This window comes from Lichenostomus cassidix, chromosome 2 (assembly GCF_008360975.1).
Source record: "Lichenostomus cassidix isolate B80296 chromosome 2, HeHo_3.0, whole genome shotgun sequence".
NCBI lineage: Eukaryota > Metazoa > Chordata > Aves > Passeriformes > Meliphagidae > Lichenostomus > Lichenostomus cassidix.
The window spans coordinates 34,517,179-34,531,148 of record NC_139482.1 but is presented as its reverse complement, the minus strand read 5'-3'; the positions used below and the strand labels follow the sequence as shown (position 1 = coordinate 34,531,148).

Below are 13,970 nucleotides of genomic sequence, written 5' to 3'. Positions count from 1 at the left end.
CCAGGAAAGGCACCTGTGAAGGGCAGTGAGTTTGCAGCTTGGGTTCTCACTGCATTTTTCACTCAGTTGAACAGCAGACCCTCAGTTCTTTGAGCAGCAGCAACCCATGATTCACAAGGTATTTCTAGAACAAACTTGAGTTCCTACTGGGTAAGGAAACTGCTAGTTTTCAGCTTCTGGATGTCATGATTTTCCAGGCTTATTCGAGGTCATTATCACAGACAGTTGTCAATATTTGTGTACCACACATCACTGAGCTCAGAGGACTGTGTCCTCTTGGCTGTGTCCTCTACTGGGACACATTCCTGTTCTGTACTTTTCATATCTTTTAAAGAGTACTCAAGGAGAAGCTCCACCTTTACAAAACTTAACTCTAGGAAAAAAACAATATCTGAAAATGGGCAAAATCTGCTTCTGAAAATGGACTTCCTAGCCAAGTGCTGAAGGAGAGACTGGATTGCTGCAGTACTGTGTTTGGTCAAACTGCAGACAAGAGGGTGTAAAAGCACTCTGATATCACAGAGTGCCCTAAGTCACGGTGGAAACAGACTTCACTCAAAAGGAACAGATAGAATCCTCTCCATTAAACACATTTACATTGGAACTACAAGCCTCTATTAAACCAGCATTTACCTGAGAGCAAGGGTATAGCAGCCAGGTTGCCGCTGGCTTTCTCTAAGAATGTATGCTCCTTCTACGCCAGCAAGTATTTCATCTGCTTGCTCCCGAGAAATGATCCCGTGAAACCTAAGGGAAGACATTTCAGTGACTTACAAAATAATCCAACCAGAAAAACATCCTTCTCCACCCCAGAAACCATTTGAAAACTTCAGCACTCTAGAGCACAGTGGCCTAAGCCATCAGGGTAGCACCTAAGGAGCAAGATGGTCACCCAGCCTGGACAAGTTCAGCACAGACGCAACACAACAATTACACTCTATATGTAGTTTCAGTCAGTATAACACTCAGATGCATCCAAAGACTATTTTCTGTAAATGCCCTGTCTTTTCACAACTTTTCTCCTTTACAGTCTATGCCCCTCCTCCTACTTTCCTTTCTAGTGACCTTATAACAGAATTGAAAACTAGGCAAAAAAAGGGCATTTTTTTAGAAAATGGAATTATTGTATTTAAACATGTTTTTAAAGATATGTATTTCTATACACAAATATTTAAGTATAATTAAAATTATAGTTATTATCAATTTTCTGTGTTTTAATGTTATATTGCTTCCACAGATTTGTAAGGAAAACAGAGACAAAAATAGAAACAATTATTCAAAACTCTATTCTGCATATATTAAAGAAGAAGAAAGTACAGAGAAGTCTTGAGAAAAACATTGTTTTCTTCATGTCAAGGAGCTCCTCATTCAGTGCTGGAAAAAAGCAATACTTCTCTGATTCTTTTGTCACTGCTATTTTAAGAAAGAAAGAGGGCCTAGGATGCACAATTAACCTTATGAAAACCAATATTTAGCAGTGATCTCTCCATAAGTACAAATTCAGTCTTGACAGCAGTTTGAGTCTTAACTCCTACGCACATTTTACTAGCTGATAAGTCTCTGAGGGTCTCTTCAGAGGTTTTGAAAGTTTCTATTTTTGCTGCTGTCTAAAAAAAGGCACTAAAATGTACTGGCCTTCAGCATTTTGTCTTTTCTGACAATACATATGAAGTGGCACATTCCTAACACTGCCTCTGGCTTGGTAGTGAAAGAGATGAAAAACACATTGGATGTAAATGCAATTGTTCTGTTCTCTTTATGTTGTCTTTTCACAACTAATACATGTTGAAAATATTAAGTTTAGATGACCTTTCCAGAGTGACTTGGTATTAAAAGTAATGTGGATTGATTCCTCTTTTCTGTCAGAACAGGTGGGGCACAAGCATCCTCTAAATGACATAACTTAAACATGATTTTTCCGGTAAGCTCAGGGCAATTCATAATTCTAGTCAAAAATAATGAGCATAAGCTATTCCCCATGAGATACTGCAGACTTTAGGTTACATATTAGGACAAAATATCTGTGATCAATGTAAGAAATCACTCAGATGGGATCCTTGGGTCACCTACGAAATTTCTTTAACTACAGGTGGCAAGCACTGGCTAATTCAAGTTTTCATGTGGATATTTTTAGTACATTTTTACAGGAGCATGAGAAGAGCTGGTACATGGTACAAGATCCCCTGAACTAATGCCTGCTTCTGACAGCAGCCGACAAGAAATGCTTACAGAAAAAGAACAGGAAGCAGTGACATATTTCTTTCACTTCACATGCCTGTCTATCCATCACTGGTTTAGACACAATTGTGTCTGATCACTTGTGACCTTACCCTTCATGTATTTGAAAATCTCACTTGTAAACCCTTTTAGATCTTGGTGCTTTTGGCCTCTGCAGCTGCCTCTGGCAATGAACTTGAAAAGGACACTGCATGTCTCTTTCCTGGGCACCACTGAGGAGAGCTGTTCTCCTGTGGCAGGAGCTGCATCCCTGGCTGTGTCCCTTCACTCCACCACTGCTGCACTACTTTTCACTTCTCCTATAACCTTTGTAAAAAAAATGGAGGAGGAAAGGGTAGAGAGGAACCAGAAAAACGTGCACTATTTAAAATGCAGCCACATCACAGATTTATATAGCAATGTAATCATGGGTTTTTTCAGTTTCTTTCCCTGGAAATTCCTGTTTCTCTTTCCAAGTACTACTGAGTACCGAGTCAACTGCTTTTATAGGACTGCCCCAGTAGTTCTGAAATCTTTTTTCTGAATGATAATAACTAAGGTGATCATGTCTGGGCAGGTTCACCAGGGTGATGTCTTACAGTTCCTGTTGGCCTTGCTGCTCCACAAACCCAGGCATGTTCCTGGAGAAGAGACTGCAGCAATGGTTTTATGAGTTCTGCTGTAGGAAGTGTGATGTGTTACTCAACTAGCTGCTGTCTTCAGCTCTGTTGTACTCTAGTGGCTGTTTCTGAATTCCTCATTGTCGAAGATAATATTTAAAAAATGGAACTTCAGTAATTAGGGGCAAAGCTACTGGCTCCCAAGGTTTCTGATGGTAGGAAAGGATCATTAAACACAGATGGTGTGTCTGGGATGGAATAAAACATAGAACACGGAATATAAGCAATTTAGCTAGTGATAAGGGCTGGGGTCTCAGCATATTACTCCAGCAAAGGCCAAATGCCAAGTCTGGGTGGCTGCTGCAGAGACTGTGCCCTTCACCTGCCCAGATCTCCATGCCAATGCACAACACAGCCTCCTTCAAGCTATTTATCAGCAAAAAGACTACTGAGCACAAAGGAAATTAGTGGTTTGTTTTGTTCCTTGCAATAAAAATATATGTCTTCTCTGTATATTTTTGACCTCATAACTTTAGCAGGGAGAACAGCAGTTACACAAGTAGCAGTATACACACATCAGTGCTAAGTGGGGTGCTGAAAGCATAGGAACATACACAAAAAGGCAGTGAGAGAGACAAGCTGCTTCTCCCCTCCCCAGGCCAGTGCAGGACCACTGGCAGGTTTAAACAACAACCAAAATAAAAGGAAGAAATACCCCAGACAATATTTTTCGCCCAAAACTCTCCTGAGAAAAGTAAACTAAACATGTAGACTCACACAAGAGCATAACCCATGGATTGTGAGCTACAGTAATGGACTGTAACATATCTATATTATTAGGCTTTCATTGTATTTGGCTCCTAGTTGGAGTGAAAGATAAAATAAAATATTTTATTACACCTCCATTTTATGCCCTTTTTTTTTTTCCCCACCAGTTCCAGAGTAACAACTTTTGGATACATCCAACAGACACTTAAAAGAGAAAAACACTTACTCTCTTCCGTAATACTTTGGTCTGTTCTCCACCTAAATTTTGAAAGAAAGGAAAAAAGTATTAAAAATATAATTCTCTATAAACAATATAAAAATAAATTACAGTTGATTAATAATGAGGATTTCTGCACTCAGCTAAGCTACAAAATTCTGCAGATTCAAAACTCTGACTGAACATGACTACACAGAAGAACAGAAAAATGAAAACAGAAGAGGTGGTTTTATTGATATATTTCTGCAAGGGAAAACATGTATCAGTGGTGAAAAAATAGAACTACACATAATTGCATGAAATCTGACCAAACAGACAAAGAATATTTTACTGCAGTTTTTCCAATCTAGTATTTATAACATAAAGTAGGACTATTGTTGTTATATTCCCTTTGTATATGTTTGTATAGGCTTTATATACATTATATGTACACTATGTATGTATACAATAGATACTTATACACATTTATATGCCCTTTATACATATACACATATATATATACATATACAGGTTTTGCCTTTACATGGCAACTGCCTGAAGATAAGCTGTTTAATATTCTTGAGAAAACCAAGGTTTCTGGATTTAGACCTATTCCAAATGCCTTGAAGTCTCAAGCATTTATGTGCCTGACCCAAAGCACACTGGAAGCTGCCGGGAAGACTCCCAGTTATTTCAGAGATCTTTGAACCAAATCTTAGGGATGTCAGGTTCTCACCCATACGCTCTGGGCACTCTGGCATCCCCGGCTCCATGTCCCATTCCCGCTCCTGTCCCATTCCCGCTCCTGTCCCATTCCCGCTCCTGTCCCATTCCCGCTCCTGTCCCATTTCCGCTCCTGTCCCATTCCCGGCTCCATGTGCCATTCCTGCTCCTGTCCCATTCCCGCTCCTGTCCCATTCCCGGCTCCATGTCCCATTCCCGGCTCCATGTCCCATTTCCGCTCCTGTCCCATTCCCGCTCCTGTCCCATTCCCGGCTCCATGTCCCATTCCCGGCTCCATGTTCCATTCCCGCTCCATGTCCCATTCCCGCTCCTGTCCCATTCCCGGCTCCATGTCCCATTCCCGGCTCCATGTCCCATTCCCGCTCCTGTCCCATTCCCGGCTCCATGTCCCATTCCCGGCTCCATGTCCCATTCCCGCTCCTGTCCCATTCTCAGCGGATCCCGCCAGGGGGCGCCGCCCGCCCAGGCTTCGCCCGGCCCAATTAACCCAGCCTGGCCATTGCTCATTAACTCCCAGATGCTTCCTCTGGCGCATCCACACCGAGGGGTCTTCAGAAAGAGCCGCTCCCTCTCCTGCTACAGCGCGTATCCATAGAGTTATCTCGCCGGGCTGCAGCTCCTGTCAGTGCTTTCATGCAATAAGCGTGACAGAACTTCATGTAAGATACACATAAAGTCTCCAGATTATTAAAGAAGATTATCTCAGCTCTGTATATATCAACAAAGATGTCTATATCAATGGAATTACTACTTCATACATGCTAACATGTGCAGACAAATTGTGGTTTCAAGACTGTTTCATTCTTTAGCATAAAACTCATCCAGGGGATTTTCCCTCAATTTCTCTGACTGGAAGCAAGTGTTCTCGTTCTTGTTTTCACGGTATCTCATTATTTTGCTCATAAAAACTTTAAATTGGTGAAGGGTTTTTTTTCTCCTTTTTTTTTTCCTGAATAGCAAATGCATAACTGTCACATTTTTGATTCAATAATCTACGCGCCATGCACTGAAGAGAAGCGGCTGACTTTCTACCCTGCAGTCACTAGGGCTACAACACAGCACAAGATGAACAAAAGTCTGTACAAGATAATGAGAATCTTCAATGGAAGACCTATGGGAGTTCAATCAAGGCCTTACTGTGCTTCTTTCCCAGCTCGGCATTTCTCTTCTAGCACGGCACTAACAATAGCAGTATCATACCCTTGAAACTCCTGCCCAGGAATAATACCTTGATACAAACATTTCTGGGCTCTGAGGGGCAGGAATGAGAGGGAAAAGAAAATGAAGAAGTGAAGAGAGAGCAAAATCAAAGGAATTGCCAAGTGCAGGTGCTGTGTTTCTATGTGCATATATGGAAACTCAGAGAAGAAAGTGTATGAATTCAATTTAACTTTCCATTTTTATAAATAAAAAAGTAATATCAAGAAAAGATGTATTACCTCTGAAAGGAGGTTGTTCGTATGTTCATCTTCAATAGCACTATATGACTTTATTATCTTGGAACTGTGCAGCCTTCCTGTCATCCTTATAGACCTTAATAACCCTTGAAAGCATAGATTTAACTAAGAACTCAATTAAAAATTGGGTATCAGAAGCTGGGTAAGACCACCACATGCAATCTTCTCTTTCATGGAAACAAAGGCTACTCAGTACACTGAAAATTGCCAAATAAGTAAAGCGTGACTTCCATTTAGTAGTCAAAATCTGTTTCTGTTTAAAAACACTGATTCACCTTGATTGCATTTATATACAGAATAAACCCCAACACTTTCAATCTACCTCAGAAAAATGAAAGCATCACTAGCTTCCCCCCCCCCCAAAATTAGCTTTAAGCACAAGCTCCACCTTACATATACATATAACTACATACATATAAAGTAAAAACGCAATCTGGAAATAACTCCTTGAACAAAGGGATGCACATTTTTTCATCTTTCTCACACTATTTGTACACAAATACAAATTTATCTGTGAAATTTTTATCATTTAACTAGCAACTGACTGAACCACCCTGGATAATGAGAGTTCCACTTTCCCTGCTGTTTATGAGCTAAAAGATTTGTTCTTCTGAGAATCCACAAAAAGCCTCTCTACTTCTCTATTCTTCCTCCTATTCCATAGAACAGAAACCTTCATTCCACCATCTTTTAGCATCCATGTGTCTAAAACCACCACAACTTCAGAAATTGGCATTAGACGGGAAAGATCCTGTGGTATTTCCTAAAATGAAGCTCCAGATCTGTCAGACCATCCAGGTGCCTCAGAATCTAAAAATCCCCTCTTGTGCTCACTGCAACCTTTACCCTGAAATAATAATTTCTCTCCTAACCAAATTTACCACTAGGAACAAACACAAGGAAACAAAGTTAAAGCAAGATAAAAGATCAAAAATAACATCAGGGTCTCTACATCAAAACCAGAATGTTGGACTGAACTTGGAAATAAACCAAAAGCCTGCACAACTGATGAAGCAGAGGCTTAAAAATATCAAAGCAGCCAGTAGGTCTGTTTTGTGCCGACTGCAGACTCTGTAAAAACTTCAAGGGAAATTCTATATATTCCAGAAGGCAAAGGTGACTGAAATTCAGTTGGGATTAGCTTTCCTTCTCCTGCGATAAATGGGTTTGCACACACAAAGTCAAGCAGATTCACCTAAAAGAACTCTTAGCAGTGGAAAGAACAGAAAATCCACAGGTAGGGCAGTAACTCTTTCCTGGTGGTAGGAGTCCAGAACAATCAGCCCTGTTCTGAGCACACATACACTTAGGGGTTTTTTTGCATAGAAAATGCCTCTGAAGAACACTTTCATCACTTTCCATATAGCCCTCGCAATTTCCTTGCTGAAAAAAGAGCCACCTCTCCTAGGCTCTTTTAAAGTTGGCTTTATGCATCACTCCCTAGACATTGAGCAAGGGGAGAGATCAGAGGGCTTGAATCATTTACGGACTCTTATACTAACAGGCAAAAACAAAGTACAAAAATGAGGAAAATTACATAAGGCAAATTACAGCTCTTCACTAGTGAAAATATATTTTGCCTTAAAGAGCACCACAGCTTGCTTTTACTTCTCCCATACAGAAGATAAATTAAATGGTTTCTCCCTCTCCACTGAAAGTGCGTGGCAGCTTTCAATTCAAATGTGAGATGGTAATTTTTTGGCTCAGAAAAATGTATTATTGCCAATTTCAAACCAAAAATGTTGCTGCAGAGCAGGCATTTCTGGCTGTTGTTCCAGAAACCACATGGAAAATGCTGAAAATCACTTATGAAATTCATAGTTGTATAAATTGTGACATAGTAGTGAATGCCAAAATTGTTTAAAACTCATGTCACATTGATCAGGAAATAAGATGTATGGTAAAACAACCTAAATCACTACTAATCCAGTAATCTTACAAAGCCAGCAACATTCAATGACATCTAATCTTGCATGCTGAAAGAGAAATGAAACCCAGCACAGCTTTCCTGGCACTCTACAAAGGCCTTTGGACGCTCATGTTTGAGAGACTCTGCATACTCCAGCCCTGACTTTCAGCCTGCCAAACCTGATTGCCTCTCCCCACCCCACAAAAAACCCTTACTTGTTCACAGTCTAGTTTTTCACAATGTTACAGCATGTTCTTCAAGGTCTGGAGTTAGCTGTACTTGGGTTTGAGGTCAGCACCGAGAAGAAAATAAGTCTTCTTAAAGTTAACTAGCTATCTGAGCCAATTCAATACATTATGTTTACATAATTTTGAAGTTTACTGAATTTTAATGCACTGGGATTTGTGGCTCCTCTTCTGGCCAGGATGGTTTAGCCCTGGCATGACATACTCCCACTAATGTACAGATTATTGCATTAAAATCCCACACCACTCTGCAAGATAACTCATCACAAAACTACTGGGAATTGTGCAGGCTGGAGGTGAGCATCCCCTAATGTGACAGATTTTCATTGTGAGCATTGACATCCAAACCACACTGCACTGCAGATTTGAAGATACCCTGAAGAATTCTTTCTGTGTAAGTACTACCACAGAAATAGGATAACCCTCATTTCAGAAAAATTTAATTTCTCTTCAGCTTCATTGCACAAGACATATTTCCTTATCCAGTGGCCAGAGCTGAAATCTAGACATGCTGGAATGAAAGTTTAGAAATCCCCCTAGGACAGCAATTCTCTAATTCAGAAGGGCCAGCACAGCATAACACTGTGTACTATGGACCTATTTCAGCCACTACCTTAATACATCCATGATGAGAATATAAAAGGGAAAGGGAAACAATAAGGTAGGTTGCTGCACCTGGTTTTCTGTTTTCCAACACACAGAAAGAACAGAGAAACAAGATCCACGAGTTAATAACGTTGGTGTGTTTACTCAAAGAAGCAGTCAGGCATTTTCCCAAAGGAAGTTTAATCTGATATATTTTCTGTTTGGAACAATCCTAATTATTTTTCAGTAACTCTGGTTGACTGGATATAAATATGTTTTTCAGCTCAGTTTGACATAAAGAGAAATAGAGGGGTTGGAAGAGAAGCTTTCAAGACAAGCCCAGTGAAAAACAGACCGTAAAGAAAAGGAGTTTATTGTCCCTATTGTTCAGCTTTTGGCAGATTTATCATAAGCCCACTGCAAACTTTATACCTACAGTCAACAACCAAAACGGATTAGGGGAAATTGCAAGTCCCCATTAAATGGAATGAAGGAAAGCTATACTGTATTTCCTTACTCCTATAAAACATTTCTTTTTGCCTCCAAATTTTAAGGAAAATTCTACTTAGATCAATTAGTATGTCTAAAATTCTCTCCAAATAGGACAAATTATTTCACATCAATAATCCTTAAGCAAATTGAACTGGGAGAGCATTCTTTTGGAAGGGAAATATTTATCCACCTCTTTTTATTTTTACCTTTTAACCACTTTTTTCTATCACCTTATCTGGCAGGAATTCTTTCAAAGACAAACAACTCTTGGTTTTGCAAAACATTACATGTCATAATGTCTGTTGCTAATTTTGTTAGTAGGAGTAGCAGCAACACAACATCTCTAGTCCTCAGCCAGGGACAGGCCAGTTATGGACCTCACAGAGTACCTACACAATGAAAAGATGGTCGCTTCTCCCTTCACATTTTCAGTCAATGTCACTCAGCATGGCTGATCCAACAGGCTTCTTATGACAAGGCTATCCAGTATGTGTGACTTCATGAGCCTGTTCTTGGACTTTGACTGTGTGGTGAGGGAGGAGAAAAGAAAGAAACCTCAGAAAGAAACCAGCAATGCCCAAGTCCCCAGAACATATTCCACCCTCACTGCCCATGTGTCAGAGGCTGCCCAGAGAGAAAGGTGACATGAATAGTTTGAAAGTGTGCATCTCATTTTGTCATTCAGTCACAGAGCCAGAGATGCCAGCATTATGGCCACTTGAGGGATGCACATTCAGCCATGTGCCAGTGAGGGACTATAGTGCCTCCAAGAAAGTAGCTGGGAGCAAGATGTCAAATCCATTCAAAGCACCAGAGGGGCAATGACTAGACAGATCTCAGCAGAGAAGGACCCTGCCATCGTTACAGATCAATAAATGAACCTGAACCACTTGATGCTGTCTGTAGCAAAAACTGCCAAACTCAGAATGTCATATTGAGGTACAAAACCAAGAATGCAGTCAACAAGATACCTCAGAATAATCCTCTGCTTTGTGATGTCCCCTCAGAAAGCCTCTAGATGGAATACTAACTGTGGGTTTGGCACCACATCTCAAGAAAGACTGAAGCAAATAAATGGAGTGAGCAGGGATTTAGCAACTGTGAAAAGACATGAAGAAAGATTGGCCTAAAGAACAGGAGACAGAGAGGGGCTGTAGCAGACAGGTACAGAAAAGGCTGCTTTCCAGAGGAAATGAATTTGTTCTTTGTGCACTGACTAGATGTGACAAGAAGAAACAGGCTTAAACTCCTAAAAAGAAGACCGAACTTAGAAAAATGGTAAAAATCATTAAACACTAAATAGATGAGCAGAGGCAGTCAAGAAATCTTCATGAAGCCCTTTCCAAGGCTTTAAGAAGAGGATATGCAAACATGTCTTCTTGACACAGGAATGACAACCCCTTGAGCTTCTTCTGGCCCCAAGGGACCCCAGTCCAGCTGATTCCTCATCTGTGCCTGGACTGTTCTCAGGAGATAGGGATTAGCAGGGAGCAGACTTGAAAAGGCTGTATAAAACACATACAAAACCATAATAATACTCTGCCCACCCCTGTGAGGCTCTCAGGAGAGAAGGCAGCACTGAGAAGGCAATGTAATGAGTGAACTGCTCTGGAGGAGGAAGCCAAACCTTCAAGTGATAAACTTGTCACCACTTAACTAAACAACAGAACTCAGTTCCAAATCCATTGCCATAACAAAATGCCAAATTGTGTTTGGTATCTTCCAGCAAAATAATTCTCTGGAAAAATTTACAGCACCAGGGAGAAGGTAGGAATGTTCTTCACCACAAGGAAGAATGTAAAAGAATATAAGACAAAAGTGAAGAACACAAAGAATGCTTTTGTAAACTGCTGTTCAAAGCTGCACAATTTCTTTGCTCTGGTGGCATGCTGTAACCTATAGAGTAGGTAAAATGAATAATGATTCTTTTGCAGAAGGATAACACATAGCAAACAAACACAGAAAGCTCAGAAGATGTGACTGTTACTGTGGCACTTACTGCAGGTTGATTTCCATGCAGTCAAGGTTATTTCCACCACTTTTAAAGACAAATGATTTTCAAATAAGTTAATTCACTTGTTTACTTACTTGCTTGTAACAAACTTTCCAAAGAGATGCTTTAAACCATCCTTTCTGAGGGTATTTTTAGCTGGGGTTTGTTTCCCTTCTTATGACCTTGAGCAAACTGTCCAGCAGCCAATAATCAATGTGCCAGACAAAACACTATAAACTCCAGAAACAAAAAATCTCTCCCAACATGGATATCACTATTGCTACTAAACCAGAATATATTTCTGTATATACTCAATGCTAAAAGAAAATATCAAGATTGAATAAGAAAAGAAAATCCAAATATTTTCTTGCCCTGTAAAGAAAATAATGGTCTCCTGAACATGAGCTAAAGTAAAATGAAATAAATCTTAATCAAGAAGGCTGCTGGTAACAGTCGGGGGAGACAGGGTCAGGTTCAAACAATTTCAACAGCAAAAGCAGGAGTCATCTATTTTGTTATGCAGCTTCCATTCACTCAGTAAGGGCATCATTAAGTGCAAAAGGAATATCGATGTTACCCTGAATGCAAGATGAAAAATTTGAATACAGCATTTAAACTATGCTCTGTTCTTTCAAGAATGATCTGTTGAGTCATTTAAATGGGGAGAAAAATATCCCCAGCAGCAGCAGATAAATGCAGTCAGCCACATCAGTGCTCTGGATTCTTCTGTAGCAAGTGAGAAGAGCTAAAACATTCCTATGACGCATGCCACAACACTCCACAGTTCCAAAAAGATGTGTGTAACTGGCTGATTTGATCATTCTTGCCTGTAGCTATACACATACATGTACAGAAAGAATAGGAAGGAAGACAGAGAAACATGCAAAGTTTCTATATTTATTCATATTAAGAAACACGAATTCATCAATTACTCAATGCTCTGTGTTCCTGGGGTAGGATAATAATACCCCGGTTTTGACTGAGGTAGAGGTAATTTTCTTCACAGTGGCTGGTATGAGGCTGCGTTTTGGATTTGTGATGAAAGCACAGTTGATAACGTAGAGACGTTTTTGTTATTGCTGAGCAGGGTTTACACAGAGTCAAGGCCTTTTCTGCTTTTTTTTTGCCACACTGGTGAGGAGGCTGGGAGTGCATGGGAGGCTGGGAGGAGACACAGCCGGGACAGCTGATCCCAACTGACCAAAGGAATATTCCAGACCATGCTCAGTCCCTAAAGTGAGGAGAAAACGGAGAAGGGGGGGAGGGAAATTTGGAGTTTTTCTTCCCACGTAGCCATTATGCACTATGAGAACCCTGCTCTCCTGGGGACGGCCAAACACCTGCCTGCTCATGGAATGTGGTGAATTAATTCCTTTTCCTTGCTTTGCTTTGCTTGTGTGTGCAGCTTTTGCTTTCCCCATTAAACTGTCTTTATCTCAACCCATGAGTTTTCTACTTTTTGCCCTTCTGGTTCTCTCCCTGATCCCACTGGTGGGGCAGTGACCGAGCGGCTGTGTGGGGCTTGGCTGCTGGCCTGGGTGAAACCAGGGCAGTTCCTCATCTTGAAACTCGAAACAAGATACACACACACAGTGTCAGTGGGAGAGCAGAGACAGCCAGAGCCCCTTCTACACATTATTCAACCAGACACAAGGAATGCCGGCCTGAACTGGAACAGGTATGTAAATCTGTACAAGCACACGAATTTTTCACCTACATGTAGGCTTATTGATAAACTTTATCTAGGTCAAGATATGAAAGTGGCTTTCATTTATTTTGGCTTGAAAACTGCTTATATTCAACACCATGTCTAAATAAAAAGAACCAGCTTAAAAGAGTGATATGTAACAGGGATAAAAGGAAATAAAAATCTCAGAGAATAGCAAAATCACAAACACAGACATACACACACATCACCCACTTCCAAGGATGGAAGGGAGCGTGAAACTTTGCAAAGATTTCAAGCAAACCCAGAGGGATAATTAGCATGTTCATCAGTCCATAAAGACAGCTACCTACAGTTTGTGCTCATCAAAGAAGTCAGAGCTTGCCATCATGTCTTCCAAAAAGATGGTTTTAACTTTTCCATTTCACAGTGATCAATAAACACACTGACTGGTTCATACTCGTCTTCCTCTGGCAAAGAAGAATGCTAGTCTAATTTGCAAATCATAACCTAGAACATTAGTAAATCAAAACTGAGGAAATTCAAGTGAAACAGATAAACCTTTTCTAGTTTTGTTTAGCTGTAACTACTTCAATGAAATATTTACTATCATGCCTGCAGAATAATTAGGAAGCTTTCTCCTCCGTTCAGTAGTCAATGGACTGTTAAAATGAGAATGATGTGGCTTCGTGTGAGTGCTCCACCACCTTCCTACTGCAGCAGAGTGAGACTGCAAGACTCATGGAGAGTCTAGGAGAGATGAGATTTCCTGTCAGTCATTAAAATGCCTTGGAAAAAAACACCAGCAAATTCTCTGAGATGATGAATACAAGAGAATTTTGGGCAAGCAATATTCCAGCCTCCTTTTTTCCTTTTCCTTCAGCTGTAAACCACAGGCATTCTGTGGGGCAAAATTCACTATGGAGATACTACCAAAAAATTACATTGGGTATAAATCCGTATTTTAAATTTATGTAGGAAAACCTGCAGGTAGCCAGTTTAGAGGGTGGCTGGATAACATAGATTTTGACATTCCAGTGGCCCTCTGCACCAGTTAAACTGAACAGCCTTCCTGGCC

At 40.5% G+C, this 13,970-nt stretch overlaps 1 protein-coding gene across 1 annotated transcript in view; it reads right to left on the bottom strand.

Annotated features, from left to right (window-relative positions):
* Window positions 1-13,970, bottom strand: part of CHN2 (chimerin 2) — a 155,785-nt gene that overhangs the window by 66,040 nt on the left and 75,775 nt on the right. The window contains exons 4-5 of the mRNA XM_085051012.1: window positions 3,832-3,863; window positions 634-747 (exon numbers count right to left, since the gene is read on the bottom strand). Of these exons, the coding sequence (XP_084907138.1) occupies window positions 634-747; window positions 3,832-3,863 (146 nt within the window). The remainder of the gene's footprint in view (window positions 1-633; window positions 748-3,831; window positions 3,864-13,970) is intronic.